Below are 22,864 nucleotides of genomic sequence, written 5' to 3'. Positions count from 1 at the left end.
GCTCTCCTTAAATGCAGTCTCCCCACGCCAATTACTGCAACGAGACACAGGTGTCAATCATTTCGTATTTAACCCACTTACCGCTGCTTCTCTCCCCGCTCTCTCTCCTGTCGCAGACCTCGCTGAACCACGCCCCCCTCGCCACAGACATAAATAACACTTACATAAAGTTCTCATAAATAACATTTAGCTCTCTTATCAGGAGTACCTGATGAATAGGCCGTGATTTAAGGCCTGTCTTCTGACCCGTACCGCACCAGTTCAACTGGGTTGAAAGATTCTGATCAAATATTTTTGTGCAGACTCTCCAAACTGTTTCCTTTAAGTTCTTGCCACCAGACAATGACAGTTTAGTTATCTGTAAAGTAAAAGATAAATTTGGCAGTCAAGTGCATTTGTCTTTTGCATAGTTCTTTTGGCAAAGCATTTAACAGTCAAGAGCTCCGTGTTTCACACACACACACACACACACACACACACACACACACACACACACATGCAAGCAAACCAGATCCACGAATGTGTGTTTGTCATTATATTATTCTGTAATCGCAAGCGTTAACGCACACCCGCAAACCAGATTCATGAACCATCAAGAGGAGAAAATGTATGCGTGTGTTCGTCAGGATGATGTCGGATCTGGTTCGCGTGGATGCGTGCGTTAACGTATGTGATTACAAAATAATATAATGCAAGTAAAACATTTTGACACAAACGCAACTTTATACTGATATTGCTAGACAGCATTTCCCCTTGATGAGAAATCCTGTGACGCTTTAATACATTCCTGATATTTAAATAACTGGCATAGCCTACTGACAGTTTTGTCAAAGCAGCCAGCACCTGGTTCTCTTAATTTCTTACACCAGCTACTAAAATGCTGCCCGTCTCTGCCTATTCCTTCTATCCACGCCCAGCGCCACTGATTTAAGTCCTCTATCAATTAGGTCGTCTTCCCTAGGGTTCATAAACTTACTCTTCATCCTGCTGAAGTTTACTTGCTACGTGACTTCTCCGTGTGGCATCTGCAGCTGGATCTCAACCACACTTAGGGGCATACGAACATAGGGGTAGGCGCACATAAGCTTCCTTGCTTCAGCCTACTCCTTTTGAGCTTCCATTACTGTGTAAGTTTATGACTTCTGTAACAAACATGAATGTGAACAGCTCAAATAAACTAAACTAAACTAAAAAACAAACTAAACACTTAAAAGACCCGCCCCATTCTACTTCTGATTGGCTAGTTTGTTAGTTTGGTTGAGAGTGAAAGATGTGTTCCTCTCATACTATTTGTAGGCGAACGCATGATTTTTTTTTTTTTTAATTCGCAGCCAACGCCACACGGCGGAGATCCGGCACGGTGCCGGAAAACTTTAAGCCCTGTGAATAGATTTGAAATGATGTGAGGGAGGAGCTGAGTAAAAGGCAAGCTATGAAAGAACAAGCAAAGGAGATAACCGCAAGAAACAAGCTGGAAAGAAAACTAAAGAATATCCAGATTGAAGATCTCGAATAGAAATTTCCAGAGCTTGAAAAATCAAAACTCGAAAAGATCACAGAGCTGTTGTCTGGCAAAGCAGTTGGAAGGAACATGTGCCATGTTTGGTGTGAAGAAGGAAAACGCATTGTGTACAATGGAAGAATTGTAAAAATGAAAGCGAAAGGAAAAAGGTGTGTTGTTGCGTACTGAGGGGAGGACGAATCCTATGAAGATGCAACTGATTTTGACATGTCTGTGTTTGCGCTGGCAGCCGATCTAATTGCCGATGATCTCACCATCTAACAGACTATATATATATAGTCTCTGTTAAGGGTGTGACAATATATCGATCACCACTTCTAGGCCAGATCGCCAGTCATCTACAGTGTCCTCTTGCCTCAGCCTTTCTCTGCTCGGAAATCACCTGCTATCCACGGTCCAGCGTTGTCTCAACTCACCTGCAATCCACGGTCCAATCTCGTCTCCAACTCACCTGCAATCCACAGTCCAGCGCGATCTCCAACTCACCTGCAATCCAAGGTCCAGCGTCATCTCCAACTAACCTGCTATCCACGGTCCAGTGTCGTCTCCAACTCACCTGCTATCCACGGTCCAGCCTCATCTCCAACTCACCTGCAATCCACGGTCCAGCCTTATCTCCAACTCACCTACAATCCACGGTCCAGTGTCGTCTCCAACTCACCTGCTATCCACGGTCCAGCCTCATCTCCAACTCACCTGCAATCCACGGTCCAGCCTCATCTCCAACTAACCTGCTATCCACGGTCAGGTGTCGTCTCCAACTCACCTGCTATCCACGGTCCAGCCTCATCTCCAACTCACCTGCAATCCACGGTCCAGTGTCGTCTCCAACTCACCTGCTATCCAAGGTCCAGCGTCATCTCCAACTAACCTGCTATCCACGGTCCAGTGTCGTCTCCAACTCACCTGCTATCCACGGTCCAGCCTCATCTCCAACTCACCTGCAATCCACGGTCCAGCCTCATCTCCAACTAACCTGCTATCCACGGTCAGGTGTCGTCTCCAACTCACCTGCTATCCAAGGTCCAGCGTCATCTCCAACTAACCTGCTATCCACGGTCCAGTGTCGTCTCCAACTCACCTGCAATCCACGGCCCAGCGTCGTCTCCAACTCACCTACAATCCACGGTCCAGCGTCGTCTCCAACCAATGTTAGTGTGACACAGGGAATATTTATGTCACTTATTTATTTAAGAAAACGGGGGCACAAAGCAAATGTAAATGATGAATAATACGTAGTATGTTTAAAAAATTTTTTAAAAATCGCATGTTTCTAAAAAAATTGTGATGTATCGTAGGTTATTTTTGTGCAATATATAAAATAAAAAAGTTATATATATATATATATATATATATATATATATATATATATATATATATATATATAAAACAAAAATGTGTTTCTACAGTCAGCAATATTGTTCATGATTTTAGTTTTGAAAAAAAAAGATATTTTCCTTGGATCGTTGTTTTCCATTCAATTATTTGTATTTTCAACAACTGCTCATCAGAAAAATACCATAAGATAGGCCAAATCAGTCATTATGTGTGTTAAAATGAAGTTTTAACACGTTGGATCCAAAGAACTCTATGAAACCCATCTCCACAAAAAATTTCATCAAGATTTCTTGAATATTGAAAAAGTTATGAGCATTTTTGTGAAAAAACAACTCGTTTTCGGTCACACTAATTTCTATAGTTTTAACCTTAGAAATGAGACAATAATAGACGCTGATTACTGAACTATTAAATGGTGTAACTTTCTTCATACTTGACATATTTACTTTTTTTTTTTTTTTTTAAGGGGGTTCCCAGGTCTTTCCACATATGCTATCCATTTGTCTATTTGTTGAGTTAGAATTTTTTGTCCACATACCTACAACATGGATTCAACCACTGGAACAAAATGGCGGCCACTGACGCCAGCCGGTCCTTTATTAGAACAGACCTCCACAGAAGTGCAGCGTTTTGCCCAGACAGCGTCAAACCTCCGCTTTCCACATGTAGGTAACTTAAACTCAAAAGAAATAAATGTTAACACAATATACCACTAATAACTAGAAAGTGTGCACCCAACCTAGTCATGTATGGTAAAAGTATAAATTAGAAATAAAGTGGGTAAAATGAACCAAATCTGTGTCTGTCTTTATTATGAAATATATATATAGGGTGATCTGCAACAAAATATTTAATTATGAAATGTACTAAAGGACAACCAAAATAACATGTAAACAAACAAAGGAGAAGGATGCATATCTGTGTGTGTGGTTTAGTTACCGCCTTGCTGTGTGGCCACGTTGTCAGCCATCACATGCCCACTCCATAACATAGCTATTGGAAAGATGAACAACATTTTTCCTTCCAGAATATCCTTCTCAAATAACTGGCAAAAGTATTTTCTTGCCCCTTCAAACACAAAAATAGGTTCTTACTTTGGATCCTCAGGCCCAGTCCATTTAGATGTCCTTGAACCATTTTGTAGCCACAGTTGGGGAACATGTGTTGAATGTCACAAATAATCTTATCAAGTTCTGCATTAGTCATGTCAGCATAGAAGTCTGAAATTCTGAAATATTAAGGAATAGACTTAGTAACACAATAAGACTGGTTGATTATGTTAGCAACACTGTGAGAAGTAATGTAACTTTGTAACATAAAAACTAGGACACTATGTAACAAAACATATCGATATTTGGTCTGTGACCAAGATGGAATTGATAATCATTTTCTAAAACAAAATAAATGAAAGGTTCCTAACTTTATCAAGTGTGAGTGATAAACTTAACCTTTGACCTTATCTTGTGACTGTGGAGCTGATGCTCATGTTGGTTGCCACTCTGAATGGCCATATTGAAAAAGGCCTTGTAACCATATCCTGTGTTCTGTAATCTTATTAGATAATCAAGTCAGCAGTAGCCTATATGCTCAACATATCTGACCTTTCTCAACATATCTGACCTTTCAGCCTTAAAAATGAGTGACGTCTTTAACGGTGCTTTAGGTTCTTATATTTTAGCACAGATGTCCCTTTGTGTGTGACTGGTGTATAAAAATCAGTAAAATACAGCCTACAGCTTACATCCAGTAGGCAGTTAGTCCCGTTGGTCTGCGGGATGGGGGGCTTCTATGATATTAGACTGCGTAGCCATATAGGTGATAGGTGCGTGATATATTCGACATATGGGGAGAGAGTTGTGGAAGGCCTATACTTAATGTTAAACATAAATATATAGCAGCAAAGACAACGTCGGCAGTAGGCTATTGACGGCAAAATAGGCTACAGAATATTTTGTTCTGTATTGACAGGTGCAATATTTGAAAATCCATAATATTTTTTTTTAAATTACATTTATATCTGCATTTAGGTCAAAACTTAAACTTTCAAACATCAACATGTCATTTATTAATATGTTTTCATGTCAAAATGACATACAAACATCTTTTCCTATTCTATTTTGCCTGGAAACGCTTCCAACACGCTTGAGTGTCGCGTGAAAAATAGGCGTCGGTTCTATTTCTAGCATGCACGTTTTCGAGCCGCCCCTGAGATGCCACGCAGCCAGTGTGTCGCCGGCCTCAACCTCCGCAGACAGTTTTTAATGTTTATCAGACAATAACTACTCAAGATTTTGCTTTAGTATAATTTTCGGGACAATTAGAGCCAGATTCGGGATTCGGGACAACAGTTTAGATTTCGGGACTGTCCCGAATTTTTCTGGTCACCCTAGTCCATTCTCATAGCATTTGCATCCACTCCCGCCCAAACATTGGATCACGCTCCTGCTTGCATGACCCGCCTTACTCTACCTCTGATTGGCTTAGACTAACGATGACGTTTCTCACGTAGCCCTAAGTTATTGCAGTTCTGCAGTCTTCGTCAAATTGTAGTGAGGAAGAAATGGAGGAGGAGGACAAGGAGGAAGAGATGTATGAGCAACACAATGAAGAAAGACATAGGAAAGATGAGGGAGTGGAGGAAAAAGAAAGGAACGTGTACAAAGTTTTAGGAAGGCTAAAAGCGCAAGGAAAGAGCTACCAGGTAGCTTTGTAAAAGTTTTATATAGTTTAGCTTGCTGCAATGATGTGTACGTTTGATAATGTCTGGAACACCTAGGAGTGTCTGAGTTCTGTTTGTTTAAATGTTAGAAACAAGTATTGTTTACTTTCTCTGCCCTGGGACATAGAAAGAACAAACATATGGCCATTTGCAGTGAGGAATTTTGCAAACTTGAGGCTTCCTCTCCACTTCCTCCAGATCACCAGAGGGAGCTCTCACCAGAATATTGAATCCCATTGTCCTCATACCTGGGACTGATTACACACACACACCTGCAGTTCATCACACAAACACTATTTAAACACTCCACAGACACACTCCACCATTGTGAAGTCTTGATTTGCCATGGTGATCATTTCTGAGCGTTTTTACGTGTTTGATCTTGTACTGGTTCTTGTTGTTTGACTCCTTGCCGCCTCCCCCGACCTTTGCCTGTCTTTTGGATTGTGATTGTCAGCTGTCATGGCTATCCCAGTTGAAGTGACTGTAGTAGTGTAAATGAGATACAGCCAAAGTTCAGTTAAGTCAGAAAGCATGCAAATATGTGAATTTGTTACCCTGTTGTAGTACAAAGCCTTCTGCAGATTTAGAGGGTTGGGCTAACAGGTCTGGGTCAGCTGTGTAAAAAGAAACAAGATGTATAAGTGTGAGATTATCTAAAAGTACCTTTTTATGGCTGGTGCAAGAAATCCAACCAGTCAATAACAAAACAGTTACCTGAGTGTGGTGCAGTGCCTGGTGCAGGCAAAGAGATTTGTGCCAATGGATCTGGATACGACCTAGATCCGGCATTGTGCATCCTTAAAGCCCGTGCACACCGAGACGATTATCGCGCGCACAAGATGTTTTTCAGCGCATCTTTTTGTTCATACCCAAGCGATTTTCACTGGCGATGCGCAGAGTGAATATGCATGTTACGTTCCATGTGTGTTTTGTCTTGTTTTCACTGGTCTGCGCACGCTAGTATATTTCGCACGTGTTGATTGTTTGTGCTCATTATCTCTCTCTGTTTCTAGTTCGCTCTCGGCTCGCAGGCTGCTGTGACTGGCCTAGCGGGACGTCACTCATCATTGGGGCGGCGCCCGGGAGCCAATCAGAGTTGTCCAGCTGGGTTCAAAGGGATGGCGTGCTCATTCATGCTCTCTCTCTCTGAAGCGACCATGAGCTCGTGTAGCGGTTTGAGTTATCTAAAATGTGAATTGAGATCCATATAGTGAAGTCTTGCTCTTTGTAGTGGAATCAGTTGTGTGCTTTGTGCTCGGTTTGTTTGTACCTTTAGTACTTATGTTTGAATCTTAGAGACAATAGTTTCGAGGTGTGTCCAAGTTCAATGCTATGGGGTCCTACACGGCTCTTTGAGAAAGAGAACGACAGGTCAGTATGCCGCGGTATACATAATGCCCGTAGTGTTGTTTATTTGTTAGATACACTAGGTTAAGAGTGAGCGCCACTCTGTGTATGTTTTGTTTTAGTAGTTAGTCTATTTAGGTGCCGGATGCACCGAAGACTTCGGTTTTCTTTTCACCTTTTTCTTTGGTTAGGTTTAGGTTTAGTATAAGGATTGTTTTGTTATATTCTGTTCTTTTCTTTGGCGCCACTTTTTGGTTCTCTTCCCTTTTATTGTTGTTTGATCATTTATGTCTTTAAACTTGATCTGTAGTTACTTTCAATGTATACATTTGTATCAGTTTGTGTGTTACCTGGGAATTGAACCTAATTGAACCTATGTGCTGATAATGCAATGCAATACCAATTGAGCTACAGGAACATTTTCAGCTCAGATTTTTTAGAAATATCTAGTTTTTCCTTTTGTGACATTTTTTTTAGGCTACAATACCTTACTTTTCCCCTTTTCCTTAGACTCCTCATGATTAAGTCAAGATATGTTTACTGGAGAAAATTATATTAAAATGTTTTTATCTTATGTCTTTGTCTGTGTTTTGTACTATAAAATCTTAAGAATTAAATTAATTAATTATTTTTAAATATATTTTCTTACATTTTTAACATTACAGAAAATCCAAATGTTTCAATTCAGCATGAATCATGTCATGCTTTACAATGAAGTTTTTTATGTCATGAATTTCTAAGAATGAAATGGTCATACATGATTCATTATTATACATTTTCTATAAAGTTTGTACATTTCAGAAAGTCAAAGTCTGAATCGTGTCATGTTGTACATTCAATTTAAAATTTGGATTGTACATCTCTTAAAAAATGGCATGTTCTCTTTCATAGGTTCACTCAACGCTGCGGATAGCGCAGTGGGATATTCTCTGAATGTGCCGATTGTCTGAAGCCCTATAGAATCACGCCAATTCATTGGCTGATGGCGCCCGCGCAATCTGGCTCCGCCCCGACGCTCTTACGTCGCATCATTACATATTCGCGCGCGCCATCTGCTCCTCAGATTTCTCTGCCTTCAGAACGAAGCGGTCACGTTGCCCCTCGTTCGTGATTTTTCTGAACTCAAACTTTCTGGATTATTCTCGGCGCTTCTGCGACTGTTCAAGCGGAACTCTGTTTCTCCTTTCGGTGAAGTTGCCATGGAATACCGACGCTGTACTCCGCCATGTGCTCGTTACATCGCTAACGACAACCCGCACAGTAAGTGTGTTAAATGTATGGGTTTTTCACATGCGCGCGAGGCAGTCATAGGATCGTCTAAATGCAAATTCTGTGAAAATTTGTTGCTCAAGACCCTCAAATCGCGGCTCGCGGTTTTTGAGAGGGAATCATTCGTCTCCCCCTGTCGCGCTCCCGAGGCCTCTCGAGGATCCGCGACTTGGGGTTCGGATGTAGAGCTTGAGGATGTGGAGTTCGAGCAGATGAGCCCCGCTCTTTCTCTCCCTCCCTCTCCTCGGCACGCGTGAGGCATGCCAGTCGAATTTTCACACGATTATTTGCGCCCCAGCCCGGGAGCACGCGACGCGGTTTCTTTCGGGCTGGAGGATGTACTTTTTACCGAGGCTTCCGACTCCGAGGATTTCGGGCCTACTCTCGCCGACGAGGTTATCCCGCCTAGCGGCCAGGAAGCGCGGCCTACTGCGGCCTATGCGGAGCTCGTTGACGTACTTTCACGCGCTACGGAGAAGCTCGCTATTGATTGGCCTGACGAGCCCCGCGAATCTCAGTCGTCGAAACTCGACGAGAGACTTCTCAGTGGCCCTAATTCTAGGCCTCAACGGAGAAAGCTGCCATTTTTCAGTGATCTGCATCACGAGATTTCCAGATCCTGGAAGCAGCCTTTCTCTGCGCGCCTCACTAATGCGGCAGCTGCTGATTTCACCAACCTAGTAGGTTCTGTGGAACAGGGCTACTCCGCCATTCCGGCGATTGAGGAAACTTTAGCCGACCATCTTGCTCCGTCGTCTGCACCGTCCTGGAAGTCGCGCCCCCTCCTCCCCTCTAAAGCATGTAGGACTACTTCCTCTCTCATTGGGAAATCAAACCTTCTGACAAGAAGGTTTTCCTCCTGGACGCCCCCATTTCTCAAACAGGGTTGTTTGGTGAGGCGGTCAACACGGTGGTTGAGAAATTCCGCTCCTCCAAATCCCAATCGGCCGCGTTCAGACAGTTCATGCCCAGGAGGGCTAGGGAACCTTCTGCTCCCTCCCCTGTTCGACCCAGAGAACATCCCTCTTTTAGACCGGAGTTCTCTTCCAGGAGGAGTGAAGCGGTGCATCCCCCACCTTCCACGGTTTGGGGAGCCCGCGGTCGCCCGTTTCCCCGTCAACGGCCTCACAAGCGCCTCCAGATGAAGCGGCCCGACAAACCGACCGCTCCGGCGGCCCAGAGCCGTTCCTGACCCTCTGGTCGGAAAAAGGAGAGCTCCTCTGCTTCCTCAAGGTTGGGACAGACCGCGCAAGCGTTTCTGCCCACCTCCCAGCTCTCCTTTCCTTGCCCTGTCACCTTCGCCACTCAGAGTGTCTCGAAGTGCAGGCCATTCTTCACCATCTCTACTCAGCCCGGCGCGGAAGGAAGGAGACGCTTTTTGCTTTCTCCCCTCACCCCCGACACTCTCTATAACTGCCGGTCGCATTCTCGGATGTACTTTTCGCTTTCCTCCAGAGCGGGCGGACCTGGTCACCATGACCCCAGCATCGATGCCTCCCATCACGTGTCAGGATGCCAAGGGCTCTCCTGCACAGTCAACTTCTCTACCTCACGAACGTCAACACGGCACCCTCACTCAGGTATGTCGTCTGCATTACAACATCCCTCTTCCTCTTTCACATTTCTTTCAAGAATGGGAGCGCTTACCAGGGGTATCGTCTTGGGTTCTTCGCACAGTTCGGTTCGGTTACACTCTTCAGTTTTGCCGCAATCCCCCTTGTTTCAACGGGGTCTTTCCTACCGTAGTAGACAGCGCCACTCAGGCTTCTGTACTTCAGCAGGAAGTTTCATCCCTCCTTTTCAAAGGAGCAATAGAAGAGGTTCCTTCAGGTGAAACCGAACGGGGCTTTTACAGCCGCTATTTCCTGGTCCCGAAGAAGGGCGGCGGTTTGCGTCCCATACTGGACCTCCGCCGACTGAACTTCGCCCTTTACAAAGGGAAATTCAAGATGTTGACGCTGAAAGCTATCATATCTCAGATTCGGCCAGGGGATTGGTTCGTGACAGTAGACCTAAAGGATGCTTACTTTCACATCCAGGTTGTACGGCGACACAGGCAGTTCCTCAGGTTCGCCTTTGGAGAAAGAGCGTTCCAGTACAGGGTCCTTCCCTTCGGCCTCGCTCTGGCCCCGAGGACATTCACAAAGTGTATGGATGCAGCTCTGGCCCCTATGCGGCTCCAGGGCATCCGTATTCTAAATTACCTGGACGATTGGCTCATTTTAGCCCAGTCCAGGGAGCTAGTGACCCACCACAGAGACATCGTCCTGAGTCATATCCAGTCTCTCGGTTTGAGGTTGAACTCGGAGAAGAGTGTTCTTGCTCCGGCTCAAAGCACCGTTTTCTTGGGGGTGAACATGGATTCCGTTCTCATGCAGGCCCGCTTGGCTCCTGCACGGATTTCCAGTCTGACGTCATGTTTGGCCCGTTTTTCGCTAGGCCATCATGTGTCTGTGGGCACTTGCCGCAGGATGCTGTGCCTGATGGCCGCGGCCTCCTCCGTGCTACCGCTGGGCCTGCTCCACATGAGACCCTTCATGTGGTGGATGAAGCTCTCAGGGGTTCGGCCCTCCGGGCCAACCCTTCGCCTACTGAAGGTATCGCGCAGTTGCTTTCGAGCCCTGTCAGTTTGGCGGGACCCTCTTTTTCTTCGGAAAGGGGTCAGCATGGGTGCGGTATTTCGTCGCCAGATGATTACGACGGATGCCTCTCTCACCGGCTGGGGAGCAGTTTTCGAGGGCAGACCAGCGTGTGGGGTCTGGACTGGCGAGACTCTCTCTTGGCACATAAACTGCCTGGAGTTAAGAGCCGTTTTTCTGGCTCTGCATCATTTTCTCCCTCTTCTGGAGGGACACCATGTAATTGTCAGAACAGACAACATGGCAGTGGTGTCTCATGTGAACCGGCAGGGGGGTTCTCGGTCGCGCACCCTGGACAGGCATGCGCGTCACCTTCTCCTGTGGTCTCAGAGCAGATTCCTATCTCTGAGAGCAGTTCATGTCCCAGGGGTTCTGAACCTCGCAGCAGACTTTCTGTCGAGGCAGAAACTCAGATCGGGAGAATGGATGTTGAACCGCCAGACAGTGGCCCTGATCTGGGAGGTTTTCGGAGAGGCGGAAGTGGACCTCTTTGCATCTCAAGAGTCGTCCCAATGCCCGCTGTGGTTCTCCCTGAGTCCCCCGGCTCCATTAGGGATAGATGCGTTCGCTCACCCTTGGCCAACGCAGAAACTCTATGCCTTCCCGCCCATCAAACTGATCCAGGCGGTCTTGGCCAGAGTGAGAGAGAGCGGAGTCAGCCTCCTCCTGGTAGCTCCGTTCTGGCCGTCTCAGCCATGGTTTTCGGAGCTAATTCCTCTGCTGGAATCTTCCCCCTGGAAGATCCCGGTCAGGGAGGACCTGCTGTCCCAGCTGCAGGGCAGGATATGGCATCCTCGCCCAGACATGTGGAAGCTGTATGTTTGGCCGATCAGAGGTCATTATCATTAAGTTCTGATCTCCCAACTGACGTTCAGGAGACCATTGCGAGTGCTAGAGCCCCTTCTACAAGGAGGCTATATTCTTCCAAATGGAAGGTTTTTGAGGCATGGTGCTTAGCACATGTTAACTGCACTGTTAACTCCAGTTAACTGCACTGTTGGTTCAGTACTAGAATTCCTGCAGGAGAAGTTTGCTTCTGGAGCAGCTGCTACCACTCTCAGAGTTTATGTCGCAGCTATTGCAGCACATAGGGAATCGGACGAGATTCCCCTGGGGAAACTAAGGTTAGTTTCGGCCTTCATGCGTGGGGTTAAGCGCCTGAAACCGGCTCGCTCCCCTAGAGTTCCCTCATGGGACCTTTCTGTTGTCCTAGAGGGTTTGACGAAGGCTCCCTTTGAGCCCTTGGAGTCAGCTCCGGAGCGGATTCTGACGCTCAAGGTTTCTCTTTTGTTGGCTTTGTCCTCATTAAAGCGGGTAGGAGACTTACAAGCTCTTTCTGTTAGCGAGTCTTGCTTGGACTTTGCTCCTGGCTTGGTCAAGGTTTCCTTGAGGCCGAGACCAGGGTATGTCCCCAAAGTTCTTTCCACAACTTTCCGCTCGCAGGTGGTTAACCTTAACGCTTTCCACCCTCCTCCATTTTCTTCTGAGGAAGATAGGAAGCTTAACTTGCTCTGCCCAGTTCGTTCTCTTAAGATATATGTAGACCGCTCAGGCGGTTGGAGAAAATCTAACCAGCTTCTGGTTTGCTTCGGTGCTGGCCGCCGTGGGCTTGCTGCATCAAAGCAGAGGATTTCTCACTGGGTCACAGAAGCTATCTCGTTGGCTTACGAGGTGCGTGGCTTACCTTCACCTCTTAGCGTTAGAGCACATTCCACCAGAAGTGTGGCATCTTCTCAAGCTCTTTTTAGAGGAGCACTTTTGGAGGACATTTGTGTTGCGGCAGGCTGGTCCTCTCCGCACACTTTTGTAAGGTTCTATAATTTGGATCTTGACATGACCCCGGGTTCCCAGGTTCTTTCTGTTTGAACTCATCTTGGTCGTTGTCTCTTTATGTACCAGTCATTGAAAGCGCTCTAGCTTGGCGAGTTTGGTAGTCCGTTCCCACTGCGCTATCCGCAGCGTTGAGTGAACCTATGAAAGAGAACGTCTCTGGTTACTTACGTAACCTATGTTCTCTGAATAGGGAACGAGACGCTGCGTTAGCTGCCAAGCTCCTCGCGCTGCTGACAGTTTTTCTTTTCGGCAGAGAAATCTGAGGAGCAGATGGCGCGCGCGAATATGTAATGATGCGACGTAAGAGCGTCGGGGCGGAGCCAGATTGCGCGGGCGCCATCAGCCAATGAATCGGCGTGATTCTATAGGGCTTCAGACAATCGGCACATTCAGAGAATATCCCACTGCGCTATCCGCAGCGTCTCATTCCCTATTCAGAGAACATAGGTTACGTAAGTAACCAGCAGGCCCGGAGTGGGTAATCGGGAGAATCGGGAGAATTCCCGGTGGGCCGCTTCACTTTTGGGCCGGTCGAGGAAATTTATTTTATTTTTTTTCACATTTCAATGTCACGTTAGTTACATAGGAGGCTACACACGTTTTGCATTCTGACACCGCAGCGCGCAGCCTCTGCATGGGTTGTACCATGTGAGGGAGTTCTCCCCTCCCCTCCTATAGAGTTGGTTGGGTCCATAGTCCGTCTTTTCCATAGACATAAAAGAAAGGTCTTTTCCAAAACGTTTTCTCAGGTAGGCTACCGCGGCACCGCCGGCGCCTACCGATAGCTGGGCCGGCCCTGCAGTAACGGTACGCATCAGGGAGGATGGATGGGAGGAAGAGGCCAGGAGGTATGGAAGCTTTTTTTAAGCCACAGAATAAAACATTTTAAAAAATAATTGCGACTTTTTATCTCACAATTGCGAGTTTACATCTCGCAATTCTGACTTTATTTTTCAGAATTGCGAGATATAAAGTCAAAATTGCGTGAAATAAAGTCGCAATTGCGTGTTATAAAGTCAGAATTGCGAGATATAAAGTCGCAATTGCGTGTTATAAAGTCAGAATTGCGAGATATAAAGTCGCAATTGTGTGTTATAAAGTCAGAATTGCGAGATATAAATTCAGAATTGTGTGAAATAAAGTCGCAATTGCTTCTTATAAAGTCAGAATTGCAAGATATAAAGAAAAACTGCGTGAAATAAAGTCGCAATTGCTTATTAAGTCAGAACTGCAAGATATATAGTCAGAATTGTGTGATATAAAGTCGCAATTGTGTGTTATAAATTCAGAATTGTGTGAAATAAAGTCGCAATTGCTTATAAAGTCAGAACTGCAAGATATATAGTCAGAATTGTGTGATATAAAGTCGCAATTGTGTGTTATAAATTCAGAATTGTGTGAAATAAAGTCGCAATTGCTTATAAAGTCAGAACTGCAAGATATATAGTCAGAATTGTGTGATAAAGTCGCAATTGTGTGTTATAAAGTCAGAATTGCAAGATATAAAGTCAGAATTGTGTGAAATAAAGTCGCAATTGCTTCTTATAAAGTCAGAATTGCAAGATATAAATTCAGGACTGCGTGAAATAAAGTTGCAGTTGCTTATAAAGTCAGAACTGCAAGATATAGAGTCAGAATTGTGATATTAAGTCAGAATTGTGTGAAATAAAGTTGTAATTGCTTCTTATAAAGTCTAAGTGACTTATTATTTAACCTTTACATTATTTGTTAACCCATGGTATTAATACTAACTACACAATAGTACGAGCTGAACTGTTGCTTCATTTATCCAATTTAGAAAAAGTGCTAATTTGGAATTCCACCATGGAAAAAGTGGGCCGGTCTTGGGCCTGAAACTCCCGGGCTGAAAAGTGGCCCCACTCCGGCCCTGGTAACCAGAGACGTTTTATGTTATAAAATCCTAATTAAAAAACTAAATTATCTTGAACTAGTAATTTAAAACAAATGTATCTGTAATATTTTCTTTTAAATAAATTCACTGTTTTTTACGTAATAGAATTATCTTTGTTCTGATCATTTCAGAAAGTCTAAGCCTGAATCATGCCGTACTGTACATTCAAGTTAAAATTTGGATTGTAAATCTCTTTTCAAAATACAAAAACAAGTTTTTATGTCATAAATACCTTCAAGGTCTTAAATTGTTTATTATTTTTGTTACAAACTCCATTGGAGATCCCTCGATCGGCCACCAGAGGTCTCACTCTCCAGAGTATTAACCGTGGACTACAATTCCCAAGAGCCCACATACCTAGCCATGAACATGTCTCATATCACCCAGCTATTTAAGCCAGGCACACACACACCTCCTCGTGAACTATAGTTTGACCCGGCTGCCATTCTGAGCGTTCTATTCCAGTGACTGTCTTCTTGTGTATGAACCTTATTTGTATTACTGACTATTGTTTCTTGTTCCCTGCCTGTGACCCTATCGTTTGCCTTCCCTGATCCTTTTTCCAGTTATGTCCTCGATTATCGTGCTGTATGACTATTGTGCATCTAACATAATACATAATCCGGTTAATGATAAATAAAACTCTTAAAAATGTCTGGAAATTGCCACCACAAAGTCAGTTATTTTGATCGATAAGCATGATATCATGCATTGTTGGGGAAATATTCATGAAAATATGAGGAAAAGAAAATGCCACATTGTCTCTTTATTCTCTTATTTATTTATGTATGTAGGGTGACGAGATACAGATCAAGGATCAGCAACAAACTATACTTAAAAATATATTATTTAACATTATTAGATTTACTGCTTTAACAAATCACTTTTGAGTCACAGGTGATATTCATGGGTTCTGTCTCAGTGCTGAATCTCTTAAAACAAACTTACATGTATAGACAGCTCAGACTTTCATACAGTAATCTATTGCAAATTTCAAACACACATTAGTCCTCATTAATACAGGTTTATATGTTAATGATTCTTCATGATTTCCATCTTAAATCATACGCTGAAGGTTCATAATTATTGGAATCACATTCTACAAAGCTCCTGTTATCTTAAAGGAAACAGTAGGAAACCACTGAAAGTGTTGCGATTATACTGGTCATCAGATATCCTAAAGCCAGACGAAAGTCTCACATAGACAACATCTCCAACCTCCAGGATCAACACAACTCCATTAGAGGAGTTTAACCCTTGCTCAGGCTGATAAGCACGTGCTACAACCACACGCTCTTCATTCTTATAAATGTCTGCAGTTGCTGCAGTTGGGCCAATACCAAATACAGAGACTCTGAACATGTACGCTCCTTTCAGTGGGGCTGTGAAAACACCTAAATCAAATAACAAGAGATACAGAATGAGCGGTTTCCTGTATGATCACTTAATCAGCAAACACACTGTGTAATAGTTTTGAAAGATGGCAGATCATTTAATTCTCCAAAACATACACAACTGTAGAGGGGTCTGAATGGAGCAGAAGGGTTTTCATTACTATAAACTGAGTTTTATGACTCATTTCATTGTTAATTACCTGTAACTGGGTTGTAGGCGTTCCCTATGTTTGTGAAGACGTTCCTGTAGGTTAGTGTGATTCCAGTGGTAAAAGGACCAATATAATTTCTACCGCCAGATTGCACCAGTGCCGCTGAAAAAGCTATTTCTCTGTCTGTTATTGAAAAACATAAGCAATATTGCGATTACAATTGTGATATTACTGTATTACACTGAGAATGAATACACTGAATTTAACATCATTCAAGCACACTTTCACCTCTATTTTCCTTTCTCAACTCCACTTGACCCAGAGTAAGATTTGAAATTTCTGTGAAGGAATAAAGATTCTGTTAAATGACATTTACACTGATTATTGTAATAGATAGAAACACAATTTACACATTATACACTCAACTTTACACTAACATTTACATTATGCAATGTATTCCATTGGTTTTACTTTGAGGATCATTGATAAAAGAGTGAATGTTTTGGTGAGGTACCATCATTTTTCTTGTTCATCTCATCCCTCAGTTGTGTCTCTAAATTTCTGATGTTCACTTTCTGCTCTGTAACGGTGGCGGTCAGTTCTCTCAGCGCTGCATAGATGTCAGGGAAGCTTGGTTCGCAGGTCTGTTGGCTGTCAGTTGAAGCTTCATCTCTCAAAGTGTCTGTTTGAGGTGGATTCTGTCTTCCGTCCTCAGATCTGAGCTGTTGACTGATCTCATTCTCATTGAGTCCTCCATCTACCTGATGCTGTACGACACACACAAAGGTTTCCAACAGCAGCAGTAAACATACTAAACCCTTCATTCTTCACTGATGTTTGTTTCCAGCTCTTGCTCTTCATCCTCACAGCCTCTCATGTTCCTTTTATAGTGTCCTGATTTACTGTCTTTTATAAATGATTTACATTTCTCCAGAAAAACAAGTAGTTAATGGTTATTCATAATCAAAGGGATGTTCCGGGTTCAGTATAGATTCTTTCGAATAGATTTTAAAATACTTAAAATCTTGCATGGCCTAGCACCCCAGTATCTTTCTGAATTTTTAACTGTTTATACTCCAAGGCGTGATCTTCGTTCCTCCGACTTCTGACTGTTCCCTCAACTCGCTTGCGCTCTATGGGTGACCAGGCTTTTTCTTCCCTTGCTCCAAAACTCTGGAACTCTATTCCATATGAGATTAGACATGCTGAATCTTTTAGTGCTTTTAAATCTTTGCTTAAAACTCATATTTTTAGACTTGCTTTTATGTGATTTAGCAGTGTATTGGTTGATTGTATATTTTGTATTTTGTATGTTAGTTGCATGTTGAGTTTTATTGTTTTGATGTTTTATTTTGCTTGTTTTCCGATTAACATTTTACCTTCTCATTGTATCCTTGTCTGTGTAAAGCGCTTTGAGAAGTAACATTTAAAGGCGCTATATAAAATCAAGTTTATTATTATTATTAGATATTTATATAGATCAGCAGTCAAGTCACCTTTATTTATATTTTTGTATAATAGGCTACAGACTGTTTCAAAGCAGCTTTACAGGGATAACAGGAAAATAATGAAATAATGAATAATGTTTTTTTCTAGAAGAAAATAGCAAAGTATCACTTTGAAAATAGCAAAGTATCACTTAAGAAAGTTCAGTGATGGTTCATTTTTGAATACCTGCTCTGGAAAAAACTGTAATGTCATCGTCCAACTCAGTGCAGCTCTCATATAATGGTGTCAATGCAGGCATCTCAATAATATTGTTGAATATTAAATTAATTTTCCCCAACTAAGCAAGCCAAAAGCCAAAGGAGAAAAAGTCTGGGCGAAGGTATAATGCCTGTATGTCTTTTCAGAGCTCCAGTGAAGTTCACTTTATTTATTAGAATTTAGTTTCAATATTACTTTAGCCCTACGCTAAATCTGACTCCAATTTCAAATGATAATCAAATTTAGATTGTGTTTCTTATTAGAAAATAATCATAAATATTGATTATGACTTAATTTAGATCTTTGATCATTCTGAGTATCCCATATTTTCATTCATTCATTCATTATGGACCCGGTATCGCTTTGTGACGTCACGCCGCGAATGTGCGCTCACGATCACAAATGTAACCAGTTCTGAAATAGTCAGAGGATGCACTGCAAACAATTTTACCCTTAAGCGGTCGCCCTATGCTTCCCAAAAGGTGTAAAAAAAATTTAATAGTTGCAAGATGCAACGTGCTAAGTCAGTGATAGTCAGAAATCGTAAGGTCTCCTTAATGATGTGCTCCATGCTTCATTCTTTAGTTTGATCTATCCTGGAGTAGCTTTGCAGAAACACCAGACTGCACAGTAATCTACTATGAATAATGATTTCAGAATAATGCAGAATAATTCAAATGTAACATTTTATTTGTCATGTAAAATGTATCATGCCCATTACACAAGTAAATGATTAAAAGCCAATTCAGAAATAATAAATACATGACATCAATTACTCAAAGATGACTCTAAGAGTAAGCAATACATTCCTGAACTTGATATTGCAACAGAAACTTTTAACTCTCTCTTTTCCAGCACTTTAGACACAGTTGCTCCGTTGCGCTTAAAGAAGATTAAAGAAAATAGTCCAACGCCATGGTACAACGAGCACACTCGGGCCCTTAAGAGAGCAGCCAGAAAAATGGAGCGCAACTGGAAGAAAACAAAACTAGAGGTATTTCGCATTTCATGAAAGGAGAGCTCGATTGCTTACAGAGAGGCCTTAAAAGCTGCTACATCTGCTTATTTTTCAACCCTATTAGAAGAAAATAAACATAATCCTAGGTATTTATTTGAAACGGTGTCTAAACTAACGAAAAAGAAAGCTTCAAGCCCAGAAATTTCCAAGCAACACAGCAGCAATGACTTTATGAACTCGAATCTACCTTTTCTGTCAAAGATATTAGAAAAAGCAGTGTCTTCACAACTGTGTTCTTTTCTTGAAAGAAATTATATCTGTGAGGATTTCCAGTCAGGATTTAGACCGTACCATAGTACTGAGACTGCTCTCGTTAGAGTCACAAATGATTTGCTCTTATCATCCGATCGTGGTTGTGTCTCTCTATTAGTGTTACTCGATCTTAGTGCTGCATTTGATACTATCAACCACAACATTCTTTTAAATAGACTCGAAAATTATGTTGGCATTAGTGGAATTGCACTAGCATGGTTTAAATCGTACTTATCTGACCGTTATCAGTTTGTAGCAGTAAATGAAGATATGTCTTATCGATCACAAGTTCAGTATGGCGTACCACAAGGCTCAGTACTAGGACCGCTGCTGTTCACTCTGTACATGCTACCCTTGGGAGATATCATTAGGAAACATGGAATTAGCTTTCACTGTTATGCCGATGATACTCAGCTCTATATTTCTTCAAAACCTAACGAAACTTACCAATTCACAAAATTAACGGAATGCATAGCTGATATAAAAAATTGGATGACTCATAATTTCCTACTACTAAATTCTGAAAAAACAGAGATTCTAATTATTGGACAAAAAACTTCCTCGCCTAATAATCTAGAACAGGGGTTCCCAAACTTTTCCATGCCAAGGCCCCCCAAATACCACTAGGTTCTGGTCAAGGCCCCCCTGTTGCAGGATGTGTTATTGAACCCATCGACAATACTATGGCACGTGTAGAAATAAATAAATAAAACATCTAGGTGAACATCAGATTATGTGATGGTGTTTGATACCAGAAAGATTATAGAAATGCACCGATTACAATTTTCAAGGCAGATTCCGATTTTTCATTGAGTTTGACCTGCCGATACAGATTTTAGCCGATTCTGATTTCATTTTTTCTAACCACTTTACAGCACACACAAATATTTATATATATGTATATATATATATATATATATATATATATAATAAAACACCACTTTTACCCAAACTGATTAATAAAAACAAGTTTAAATGGATACATTTTCTATAAATATTTTTGTCTTCATTTTCAAGACAAAAATCCTACTCCAGTTCTTGTTCAAACACATTTATTTATATTTTCATTTATATTTATTTTGTCCATCAAAAGTGTGCCTTCACTTTAATTGAGCGTGAGCAGCGCAGCAAAAATAGACTCGGCGCCGAAACCCTCCGCTTCACTACTGCTCATGCGCTGCTCCTGCTCGCGGTGTGAATACACTCACTGAACATGCACGCCGAAAAAAATTTGCGCTGCTCACGCGCCGCTCACGCGCCGCTCACGGTCTGAAACGGCCGTAATTCACAAGGTTTCCTACATGTGCGTTCTGTGTGCATGTGTGATGCTGATGTTGCGCAATGTTATTCATGCGGCGCCCGAGTGCATTTGAATCGGCATAATGTCAGACTGAAAGTCACGTGAAAATCGGCCAATTCTTGTCACTAGCCGATCAATCAGTTTATCTCTAAAAGATTAGCATTAAAAGTATAATGTTCAGATAGGCAATACAACAAATTATTATAATGTTATTTCATAACAATACTCATATTAGCAAATATTTAATATTTTATATAAATATAATTTTTTAAAACTTTTTTTCCGCTTTTCTTCCCAACTTGCTGCGGCCCCCACTTTGAAAAACCCTGATCTAGAATACTGTCTAACACTTGATGGCTGCTCTGTTAAGTCTTCGTCGCCGGTTAGGAACCTGGGTGTGCTCTTTGATACCAATCTTTCATTTGAAAGTCACGTGTCCAGTATCTGTAAAACTGCATTTTTCCATCTTTAAAATATATCTAAATTACGCCATATGCTTTCATTGACAAATGCGGAACAGTTAGTTCATGACCTCAAGGCTAGATTATTGTAATGCTCTACTGGGTGGTTGTCCTGCATGCTTAATAAACAAACTACAGCTAGTTCAAAACGCAGCAGCTCGAGTTCTTACCAGAACCAGGAAGTATGACCATATTAGCCCGGTTCTGTCAAAACTGCACTGGCTCCCTATTAAACATTGCATCAATTTTAAAATATTGCTGATCACTTACAAAGCACTAAATGGTTTAGCTCCGCAGTACTTGAGCGAGCTCTTAACGCATTATAGTCCTTCATGTCTATTGCGATCTCAAAATTCCGGCCAGTTGATAATACCTAGAATATCAAAGTCGACTGCTGGCGGTAGATCCTTCTCCTATTTAGCACCAAAACTTTGGAACAGTCTTCCAAACATTGTCCGGGAAGCAGACACACTCTGTCAGTTCAAAGCAAGATTAAAGACACATCTCTTTGACCTAGCATTCACATAATACATTATAAACTTCTATAATTCAATGTTAGGCTGCATAGATTAGGTCAGCTGGAACCGGGAACACTTCCCATAAATCCTGATGTACTCGTTACATCATAAGAAGAATGGCATCTGCGCTAATTTTAGTGTCTTTGTTTATCCCGAGGTTTTCCCGCAGCCTGCCGGATCCAGGCCGTATCCAGATCTGATGAAGGACCTGCGCCTGGACCCGATGACAACGCAGTGCTGAAGCGCCAACTAGTCTCTCCCTATGGAGGATCCCTTTACTACTCTACAGATAAAGCATCGTCGGGAAACTCAATTCGCGTATCTACCCCGAATTGATAAAATTAAATTAAATTCTGTATCAAAAATTATAAGGAAACACCAGTACTTTGTTTAGGCTTGGTTTGTAGGGAATTACAAACCTGCGCACATATATTCAAACGCACATAACTATAGAACCAATTCTTAATGCACATGTGAACGCCATCAGCGTTTCTCACAGGTTCGCGTTTAAAGTCTGTATAGAGAGAATGGTGTCGTCTTAGCGGCCCCTAATTTATAAACAAATGATTGTTGCGACGGAAGCGAATCAATCAAAACTAACTTTAGCTGGAATATAACTTTATTAAAGAACCGCTATAAAGCCAAAACAATCTGTTACCCTTAAATTATACGTTTATCTCTGTGAAGCTGCTTTGAAACAATCTACATTGTTAAAAGCGCTATATAAATGAAGATGACTTGACTTGACCTGACAGAGACACTCAGTGTTACGTGAGTGTGTACCAAGTGTAAGACTTGGGGAAACACTTACCCCTTTTCCACCAACAAGAACCGGGTGCTGGTTCAGAGCCAGAGCCAAAGCTGGTTCAGAGTTGGTTCGACTGACGAGCTTACTAAGAACCGGTTTGCCTTTCCACCGGCTAGAGAGCCACAACAGAGCCAGATCTTACGTCACTGTATACGTCTCATGTTGCCCAGCAACCGCTAGTGCGGTAGCGCCAAACACAAACACGCCAGGCTTGTTCGAGATGCATCGGCTTCTCGCAGATCGATCGCCGCATGACATCAAAGCACTGCGATAGCGATCTAAAAGCACAAGGAGTCGTATGCTCTCCAAACACTCCCGCAGCTCCGATCGGTCCTCGCCGCTCCGATGCATCTCGAACAAGCCATCAACAATAACGGACGTTGCAATACTATGGATGCTCATGGGTTTGCAAAAATACATCGGAATCCAACGCGTTCGTGCAGCTCGCCGTAACTTACATAGACGGATATTATAATCGAGCTGCTATTAGCTCGACTAGCTGCTATTTAAAAATGGCGGTCACAAGTTTCTATTCGTCTTGTTGGTCACGGTAACCCCGCCCCCAGCCCCTGACGCAAGCGGTTCTTTCTTGGCTCCGTTCTAGACCCTGCAATGATTTGGTGCTACTTAAGAACCAGTTTTACTGGTTCGGAGCTGGTGCTTTGGCGGTGG

The 22,864-nt window shown here is 42.6% G+C and overlaps 2 protein-coding genes across 2 annotated transcripts in view; one reads left to right on the top strand and one right to left on the bottom strand.

Moving 5' to 3' along the window:
• LOC307157633 (membrane-spanning 4-domains subfamily A member 4A-like) overlaps positions 1–22,864 on the top strand; it is a gene marked incomplete at its 3' end in the record, with an annotated part of 283,411 nt that overhangs the window by 148,353 nt on the left and 112,194 nt on the right. The window lies entirely within an intron of this gene.
• LOC307157813 (collagen alpha-1(VIII) chain-like) lies at positions 15,331–17,010 on the bottom strand. Its single transcript, XM_079869763.1, has 4 exons — positions 16,643–17,010; positions 16,417–16,467; positions 16,177–16,311; positions 15,331–15,976 (listed from the first exon to the last, which is right to left on the bottom strand). Exons 1-4 carry the CDS (start codon positions 16,950–16,952, stop codon positions 15,696–15,698), a joined length of 777 nt encoding a protein of 258 aa, XP_079725889.1. The 5' UTR covers positions 16,953–17,010; the 3' UTR covers positions 15,331–15,695.

The sequence above is a fragment of the Squalius cephalus genome, assembly GCF_949319135.1.
Source record: "Squalius cephalus genome assembly, chromosome: 4".
NCBI classification, from domain to species: Eukaryota; Metazoa; Chordata; class Actinopteri; order Cypriniformes; family Leuciscidae; genus Squalius; species Squalius cephalus.
The sequence above is the reverse complement of the archived record's forward strand: the minus strand, read 5'-3'. Positions and strand labels throughout refer to the sequence as shown.

What these genes read in the sequence shown, in the direction of transcription:
- LOC307157813 (XM_079869763.1), bottom strand. Translation starts at nt 16,952, where the DNA reads ATGAAGGGTTTAGTATGTTTACTGCTGCTGTTGGAAACCTTTGTGTGT. An exon ending in GTTGAGAAAGGAAAATAGAG is followed by an intron (nt 16,312 to 16,416) that starts GTGAAAGTGTGC and finishes TTTCAATAACAG; the next exon opens with ACAGAGAAATAGCTTTTTCA. An exon ending in CGCCTACAACCCAGTTACAG is followed by an intron (nt 15,977 to 16,176) that starts GTAATTAACAAT and finishes TATTTGATTTAG; the next exon opens with GTGTTTTCACAGCCCCACTG.